Here is a 9,769-nt window from a genome sequence, read left to right as displayed (position 1 = left end):
TGATTAGAAGCCTGGCCGGTGTGTTTCGATGCGGAGGTGCAACGGCTCTACTTTGAGTGCCTCACGAATTTCTGCGTTTCTCACCGTCTCTAAGGCGCCCAAACGCCCCGCGAAAGCAGCTCATTTCTGCCACTTGCATCCGCTATCTAGCTCTTTCGATAATTATCCAACGTTCATGACTACAGGCGAGGGCAGGGATGGAACTTGACCAGTGAAATCGAGACCTTGCCTTTGTCGAGCTACTTCAACTCCCCTACTCGGGGCAACACATCATCCCAAGTAAATCAACCGGTCTGCGTAGGTAATTGGTTGAATTAAATAGGATACAAATTATTTTTTCATCTTATTTAAGACTGCATTAACAGAACCAACTTCAAACATTAATTTGTACTGTGCTGTCTTAAAAAAAAAAAATATTGACTAGTGTTTAACTATTTGCTTGTTACACCACTTTTCAATAAACTGGAATAATGTAATATGTCTAGGAAAGGCATTAAAACTGTTTCGTATTAGAAAGTTATTTTGCTTTATAGAAAAATGCATAGAGGAAATATGTAAAATTTTAATTCTACAATACTTGCAAGTTTTCTAATCACTACTATATAAAATTCAGTGTATGTACAACATTTCTTTACTGTTGCTTATTGGCTCATTTTGAATAATTTTTATTAAACACATCTTTCCTTGTTAAAATCCTAGCCACTGTATTTGCACATTCTATTCTCCTGGAATTCCCCCTAATGCCCAAAGAGATGTCAAGTTAATTGTTCATTCTAAATTGGTCCATAAAGGAAGCAAGTACAGGTAAAGGGCCAGCCTTTATATTCCCCATACTGAGCAGGGGGCTCTGCCTCCCAGAGAACCCAAATTATAATAAATGGATTGTATAAGTAGCACGAGTAACTTGCCTCAACTAGGGGCATCACCATCCCAATATGAAGAAAGTCCACAGCAGCCACATAGGCTGCCTTTGACGCAAGTGTTCAGTTAAGGGGAAGGATCAGGAATCGCTATGGCAGGGTATTTTAACGAGGGTACAGCATGAACCTGTTAGATTTTGTAGGACCAAAAGAATCCTTGCTCATTTACTCACTATTTTAGGTAGCCATTGTTGTAAGGATTTCAAACTAATATCCACACAAGAAATGGAAATTTCCCTGTGGTAGGCTTGCCAGGTTTGTGTCCATGGAGCTAGCAATGACTCGGGATTGGCCTGGGGATATCAAACTTAATTGCCAACACCATTACATTATTTTTATGAGTACAAGTATTTTTCTACATTTCCTTTAGCTGTTTATCCAAGTGTTTCACCCTTAATGCTGTATAAAATTTATTACTTTGTTTGCTCATAACTGAATATTCTTATTACAACTGAATCCTTCTTCTGCTTTCACATCCTGCTGGGATTAATTTTGTCAATTTTTCAAACCCACTCACCCCACCCTCACCATGGGAATGCCTGGTTCAAGGCACATGGTAGTAAATTGAGGGGAAAAAATCCAGGATATATGGATGAAAACCCAGTATTTCCTTGAATTTGTGGTCAGAAAAATTGTGGTCCTTTAAAAGTGAAATTACAAATGCTGGTGAAGAGGTTAGGTCCTCAGCAACTATATAAGAATCTTAATTTAATACACAATCTCCAGCCATTTACTACTACTCATAACAGGAACTGACACAGGAATCTTAAAAGCTTAAATTCTAAACGTGGTGCAAATATTAGTCAAAAGTTAGATTCATATTGATACTCCATTTCTTCCCCTTGTTAGAGTTCATTAGTAGCAACAAATGGAATTTTATTAATTTACACATCTCTGGTTTTCATATCAGAATAAAAGGAAACAAATTACTTATTTACAGTTAAGGTCAAAATCTCTCTTGAACTGTTTTTTCTTAATTTAATTTGCACTTTACACACTTCTCTGCATGAAGGATTCAAATTTGAAAGTAAAGTTGAACACAAACGGCACACTTACATTTTCATAGAAAATGCATTTGGACAAAACATGCATGTCACAGTGTAAAGACAAGAGACTGCTTAGTACGAGTCAAAGATTTAAATTAATTTAGATAACAGATGAGTGCACCTACTCAAGTACTGATTTTTGGGTCACTGAAAAAAATGCAAGGGTTAGGCTTACATTTTGCATGTACCTTTTAATTTAACTTGGCTGCATGTACAATATTTGCAAAGACCAGACTTTTTCAAATCATTTCATTTTATTATGAACAGCAAGTTCAATTTGTTTATGGTAAACTGAGGAATTAATCTCTATAGAAATCCTTTAATTTTCAGTAGTAAAAGCTGTAACCGGAAACAAAAGTTCCTATCCCATAAATGTTTGAGCTTTCTTTCACTGAAAGTGTTACTTTTACTATAATATTTGAAATGATGACTATATTAAACATTTGTCACAGTGAATTTTACAATAATAAAACATTGCACCAATTTAGTAATTCTTTAATTTAAACTTCTTTCCACTTTTCTCCCAACTGAACCATTTTTTCCTGTTACAGTACCCAAAGATGAATGAAGCATACTGACAATATTTTACTGCTGAGCACACTGGCTCTCAGAAGTAGGCTTTGATGGAACATGGATCACAGAACATGTCTTCTCACGCTTCTTCCTCTCAGGCATCTTGTATTCTGCTCCTCTTTCCGCTTCATTAATGCTCCCAATTTTATGGTCCAATGGAGAAGACCTACAGGCAAACCATTCAATCCATATTGAGCTTTAAAATACAGACCTGAAGTATGTAATGGTTAAACTTTAATTTTACCACCTTTCACTATTACTACCTTAATACTCCAGCTAGCTATTTTTGACTAAAATGTTTTATTGAAACCAAAGACTAACTTTGCTATAAGCAAGGTAAAAGACAGATTACAATACAACTCTGACAGAAATATCCCAGAAAACAATGTGTGTAAAACCTACTATTGGCAATAAATGCCATATTTTAAGTCTCACATAGTTCAATTGTTGAGTATGTAAATCTTACACTATTAAAATTAAAAATATAAAATATTCCTCCCTTATTTCTATATGTAAAAGTCTAAAAAATAAAAAAAAAAACTGCCTACATCTATCGGTATATTTGAGTTGTAAAAGAATTGTCTGCAAAGAAATTACATACAATTGATCTTTATTTTTATTACTCAAAATTAAAAAATAGGTGAAACAATTTAGAATACATTGTGAAGTTTTCATATTAGCTGAAAGTCAAGTAAAAAGATTGAGTCATAGCAGAACATGCTGAGAAACAGACAAACAAGAAAGGCAAAGTGCTAAAAATCAAGCAGTTCTTGTATAGCTCTACTGGAATTCATAAACTGCTAGTTAAAGGTAACACAAACAGATTAAACAAAGGCAGGAAACCCACAATGTTTTGTAGAATCTTGCTGCTTCTCATTCAAAAGTCAAATGGAAAGCTACCACCACATGGTCTAACAAGGAATGATTGAGTTGTAGATTTTCATGAAAAAAATTCATTTGACATTTACCATATCCTGTTCTATCGATATGCATATGATATTCACACCAGAGCTGTGATAAAAAGGTGCATGTCCTGACAATTCACTACAGAACATTTTTACTTTTAACCTATAATCACATTAACGGTTTAGGCAGTGTTGTTTTTTTGTGTTTGTTTCAGTTTTTTAATTACAAAGAGACTATCCTAAAACAAATGACATGCCTTTTCTTTTGAAGCTGCCAATGTTTTACATGCTTCCAACTTTAAGGGCAAATTTGATGTTTGTCTAAACCAGTAAACCTGAAGTATTTGTGAATACAATATCTTCATGGTATAAGATTTATGCCAGTCAACATTAGGGAACTCCTGTCTTGCACAATATAAACTAAAAAAATGTCAATTACTGTCTCTTAAATCGAAGCTTTATTGGTCTACAGTTTGTATAATGCTGCCTGCTGCAGTCAAAACCAATAGAATTCTACAATGTATGTAATTTATTCCACTACAATTAAAGTTTCACAGAAATTTAAGAACTCTATAAATTGAACTCCAGGTATAATTCCTCCACCCATTCAGTCCACATAAGCTAGTTTCTGGGTCTATAGTAATAGGTTCAGATGATTAAAAAAAAAAGGCAAGAGCCAGTTCTGAATAGGACACTAGTCCACTGCAAGACATTTACAAAATACATCAGACTTAACCACCCCAAACGGCCCATATTATAGTTGCCAATTAAACACACAAATATGGGGAATAGGTTAAGATCCCAATAATGTTACTGTGTGGAATCCCTCGGACGTGGGAGTGTTGCACTTTAAATATTCAAAAATGCTCTTCCTTGTTATACCAATGAAACATCAAGCTCATTAGATTAATAAGCCAAATGAAGATATTATTCTTTGACTTGTGTGGTATCTATTGCAATTTTGAAAACAAATAGTATTTCCTATCACTCTTGAGTGTTTTATATAGCTAATTATGAAATGCAGACTTTAAAAAAAAAAAAAACTCACTTTTAGATTCATTAGAAAAAAAATCCTTGCAAACAAATTCAAATTAAATTAAAGTCAATCCATAACACATTTCACACATGCCTGATACTACTCATTTGGAGCTAATGTTATTTAATATCACATTTGAGAATCTTACTCCTCCATTAAGTAAGTAAAGGTGTGCTTTAACATTTTCTAAAAGCATCACAGGAACACACTACATTACAAAAAGCTCTTTCTATGATGAACCTTCTTAAAAATGCAAGAAAAAAAGGAAATTCACATTTAAATATATTGTCACATCAAAATTGTAAAGGAGTCGGGACTTCATAATTCCAACTTTTATCCACACACTCTACCATAGCTTTGCACTCTTTGAAACCCTCAACATACTTGACACACTTTTGTAACACTTTCCCTTCACCATTTGCACAACTTTCTCAAAACAATCCTAAAACTTTCAAAATAATGTTCTTTAAGCCACACCTTCGCAAGACATTTTAAATAAATACGATATTGAACATCTCCTCAATAGTAGTACTATTTCCTGAAACATGGTCTAAACACTGATTAAAATAACAGTCACATCTCTTCGGAGGGTGACCCAACAGTAGTGTTGTTTACTGCCATGTAAACAAACCCAAAACAATTTTGAGATAGCACACAATGTGTAAATAAATATTTCTAGAAAACTGTACATATTTTATTTTTGTCTAAGACACTAAAACTTACTTTTACATTACAAAATTGTTTTTGACAACCATATGCATTAAAAACAAGATTTTAGTTTACATTTTCAGCTTGTAGGTGATATTGTCAAATGTTACCGAGAATATCAAAATTCCTCTGGTAATTTTACCTCTGCTAAAATATGTAATGTTCAATTTTCAACTTAGCTTAATGTATCTTCCTGTTCTGCAATCATTTCTCAACTGCCTATTTTCTTTCTTTTTTACAAAAAACTGTCTTAACTAGTGGTCAAGCCTTTTGTGGTGAAGCTATACAGCTTCAAGATGCACATTCGTGCCGTATAAACAACTGATTATTATGCAAGGCATTATCAGACTAGAAATGGACTCTGCATATTTATAATGTAGCTCTGTAGCAGGATGCAAGTTCCAAGACTGTTTTGTGAGTTAGCGGTCAAGAATTACATTTTATTTGAAGTTGATCAGAATCAGTACAGCATTAGAAGGAAAGTGCTTTGTGATTTGTTACATTTTAAAGTGAGCAATTTTACTTGAATCAGGTGACACTGATAAGGTAATACCTTCTGTGCAGACGATGGTTTCAAGAATTTACAAAACGGATGAAAATGGAAGACCACAAGGTTGACTAAAGAATAACACCACAGCACCATGAAGTATTGTAGCAGATTAAACAAATAAAGTGTTTAAACAAAACATTGTCATTTCTATAAGTGCACATTTACCAACAGGAAATACTGTAGCATATTTAGCAAAAGGATGTTTGTAAAATACAGTGGGATTTATTTGATTGACTTTGTAAAATACACAAGTAGCAGAGCTTGCAGCAAGACAGAATACTTTTCACACAGACATGGAACTTTTTTTTTTTAGTTAGTGCTTTACAGGCCATCTCATTGTGCAGGACACTGGAATATTCACTTTGCACTTAGAGCACTGATTACCAAAAATCACTATACTGTTTTGATTTGAACCCAGAGCATGGTGTGCTTTTTAAATATAAAGTGTACATGGTTCCTACAAAAATACTTAAATGAGGATGGTTCCACTGCAAACAACACAATTTCTCACATAAAGAAATGTTTCATATATTCCCACCTATGCTACGTTTATCTTACTGATGACACCCCGCTCAGTAAAAAAAAAAAAAAAATTCCTCCATTATTCTAAAGACATGCTAACAAACTGGCTGCAGATCATCCCAGTCTAAATGAGTTTCACTGAATGTGTGTTTATAAATGCAACAGCATTTATTTCTAAAGCCAATTTTTCATATACAGAATGTAGTGTTTTGCAGGGTGTCATAGAAATAGTGAAAAGCAAAACAAGTAAATTAAGAATAATGATGAATAAGCAATAATAAAAACTGAGCTTAACAAAATACGTATTCAGTAGAAAAGTATCGTCCTAATACAGGGTGAGCCAAAATGAACTACCACATTTCTCAAGGTCACTGCATGAGGTAGAGGCAGCTGAGTGGGTTGAGTTGGGGAGTCCTTTTGATAGGCGATCCCTTGTAGTTTTCAGTTGGCAATATGCCTTGGTCCAGTGCACACCATGCTTTTGCTCTCGAAGCGTTCTTCAAAATCAACAAATCCATTATCACTATGCAACACTCCTTCCAAACACACTTCAGCATTCCTCCTAATGGTGACATTACAAACTGGAAAACAATTCTTAAGTGGGTGGCTAAATTTAGACAAACTGGTACAACATTGACCAGAACATCTCCAGGCCAGCCTCAGGCTGTACAAACGAATTTTATAGTCTCCTAGACGTTCAGCGCACAAACATGCTTCTGCCTTAGGTATTTCCAACATGTCTTTGAGGAGGATTTTGCATAAGGACCTTAATTTCCAACCAAACAAAATAGTAGTGTAGGAACTCACTGAGAGAGAGTTGTGTGCAAACATTCTGCAAACCGTTCATCAAGATGCCATTGTCATGTGCAGCAATGAGGCACAATTCCAATTGAATGGTTGTGTAAATAAGCAAAGTGTTCGCTAATGGGCTGAACTTCAGAGACCCCTGCCCAGCGTGTTACAGTTTGGTGCGCTGTTGCAGAATTTGCCATTGTAGGCCCTTTATGGGGGAAGAGAGAACAACAACTGTCACTTCAGAAAGTTCCATTGAAAAGCGACAAAACTTTGAGGCCCCAGCTGGAAAAAATGGATGTGATGAATGACAGGTTTCAAATTAATGGAGCAACAGCTCTTATGATGCGAAGATCCATGCAAGTTTTGCAGGAAATGTTTCCGGGGAACCCGATCACCCTGTGCGGCGAGGCGATGTTGGGTGGCATTCACCGGATCTTACTCCGTGCTATTTCTTCTTGTGGGGCTCTCTCAAGTTGAAGGCGCACACACACACTGACCTCAAAACCTTGAATCCCTCAAGTATGCTATTTGCAACAAAATCCTACTCCCTTTCAATGGCCGAACAAGTCATGCGAACATTCAGAAATTTCGAAGAGTGTATCACGAATGATGGCCACCACCTTAAAAAAAGACATTTTTAAAACCGTGGAAAAAATTTTTTTATACCCTTTCGTGTCGTAATGAAATGTATTTTATTTTGTAGCATTTTTGGAGAATAAACATTTGAAATGTGCTTCTTTTTGGCTCACCCTGTATATATTGTATTCTAAGTCTCTAAAGGTAAGTACGATAAGGTCAGATGGCCAAGATGACAAAAATAAAAATAAATATGAGCAGCATCCCATTCAGATTTGTTTCTTAGAATTGGTCCATTTTTTTTCCCTGTAACAGGTTCTGGGAAAGCTAACTAATACAGGGTCCCAGACCATGACAATAAGGTATTATCATTGCTGAAATGTGTGCACATCATTAAAAGCTACTTCCATGATGCATAAATGTCCTAAACTAATTTTAAAAAACAAATTGGATAAAACACTAATACCTGCTGAAAAAGGTCCACTGTGTTTATTTAAAGACCTTTCTTTTTATCACAAGCACAAAGTTTCCATTAGAAGTAATCGGAAATTGTTCAAAGACATGAATCAAAATGAGTTTTGGTGGGCATGGGTCCGTCTCACAAATATGCAACTGACATTGTCAAATTGCTTGATTCAACTGTAGAGTAATAAGCCAAGAACACATTTATAGTGAAAACTCTGCTTAATTAAAACCCTATAGTTTGAAAGATAAGTGTATTCCTTGTATAAGATCCTTCGTTTAAATATTCTCACTATTATGTAAACTAATTTACAAGTTAACAAATATAAGGTGAAGAACCCCAACAATGAGTTAATATTGTGGTACCACTTTAACAGCCAGTAGTTATCGGGTCATTTTTAACATCAATAGCATCATAATTTCTTCCATCCATCATCCAACCCGCTATATCCCAACTACAGGGTCACGGGGGTCTGCTGGAGCCAATCCCTGCCTACACTGGGCGCTAGTACAAAAGCCTTCACCAGAATGATTTCAACTTTGTCACAGGATGAGCTTCCATCCTAACAAAGACCCTAAACCTAAATTAAAGAAATGGTTAACCAAACACTAAATAAAAAAACCTTTTTGCAATTTCCAATTCAGAATAAAAGCAGTTTTTAAACATGTGATCTAAATTGAAGAGGACAGTCTAAAAGCACTAAGGATATAAAGAACCTGGGGGGAAAAATCTGAAACACAGTACCTAATATTTGTATTAAATAGTTTTAATGCAATATAAACAAACCGTTTTTCCCTACATCACATGAAAGACTGTTATACAGTATTTGACAATATTTTGATATTTTCTTTATCCTCTACGAAGAAACTGTTTAACCACCTGTTCTGACTCCATGCTAAGAGGAGACATTGTGTATGTATTCCTTCCACTATAAAGAATTTGACTTAAAGCTCTGTTAACAACCATTACTTATCTTTTTCTAAGCGTTTTTTTTTTTTTCTCTTCTAAGAAAAAACTGGGGAAAAGGATGTGGCAAATTGTGATTTTGGGAAAAGGCTGAATTTGTGCCTTCAGTGACACAGAAGTATCATGGCTGAGGACCATTTCAATTATGACAGCACAGAATATCTAAGTTGGGGAGTTTCCTGGGTTCTCACCCATAGACCTTCCTGGTTTCAAGTGACTGCTGTTAGTTTTGACAAAACATTTACATTTTATATTTAAAATCTGCACTCTGTCATAATTACAGGAGATTTTACTTTTTTTGAAAAAGTATTATTGTGTATTATTCCCAATAACTGTTTAGGGCATTAACTTAAGTGGCACTGGATCATTTATGTACGGGGGTTTTAACAGAGTTACTGAACTCTCATATTGTAAAAATATGGGACAAGATCGTGCCAGTCAAGGACTGGCCCTGTTAGTCAGTCTCTGGAGTGCCTTTTGTTGAAGAGGGTGAGATTTAGAGGGGGACAGTGTAACAGGGCTTAACTGAATGGGGTATGTCACCAAAGCCCCTCAGTCAAAAATATCAGCTCATTTACCTATAAATATTTAATCTTTAAAGACACTGGTTGATGTGCAAATGTCTCTCCAGTTGTACATTTCCATACAACTATATCCATTTTTTTCATCCAATGGAATACAAAAAGACCTTTAAACTTATACAGGGTAG

The 9,769-nt window shown here is 35.1% G+C and overlaps 1 protein-coding gene across 4 annotated transcripts in view; it reads right to left on the bottom strand.

Moving 5' to 3' along the window:
- Nucleotides 1-2,142: 2,142 nt before the first annotated feature.
- The window catches only part of spdl1 (spindle apparatus coiled-coil protein 1), a 40,388-nt gene continuing 32,761 nt past the window's right edge, over nucleotides 2,143-9,769 (bottom strand). For all 4 annotated transcript variants that reach the window (XM_039776494.1, XM_039776497.1, XM_039776495.1 and 1 more), the window contains exon 12: nucleotides 2,143-2,705. In XM_039776494.1, the coding sequence (XP_039632428.1) occupies nucleotides 2,552-2,705 (154 nt within the window). In that variant the 3' untranslated portion in view covers nucleotides 2,143-2,551. The remainder of the gene's footprint in view (nucleotides 2,706-9,769) is intronic.

Source organism: Polypterus senegalus, chromosome 13 (assembly GCF_016835505.1).
Source record: "Polypterus senegalus isolate Bchr_013 chromosome 13, ASM1683550v1, whole genome shotgun sequence".
NCBI lineage: Eukaryota > Metazoa > Chordata > Cladistia > Polypteriformes > Polypteridae > Polypterus > Polypterus senegalus.
This window is presented reverse-complemented; position numbering and strand designations above follow the sequence as displayed.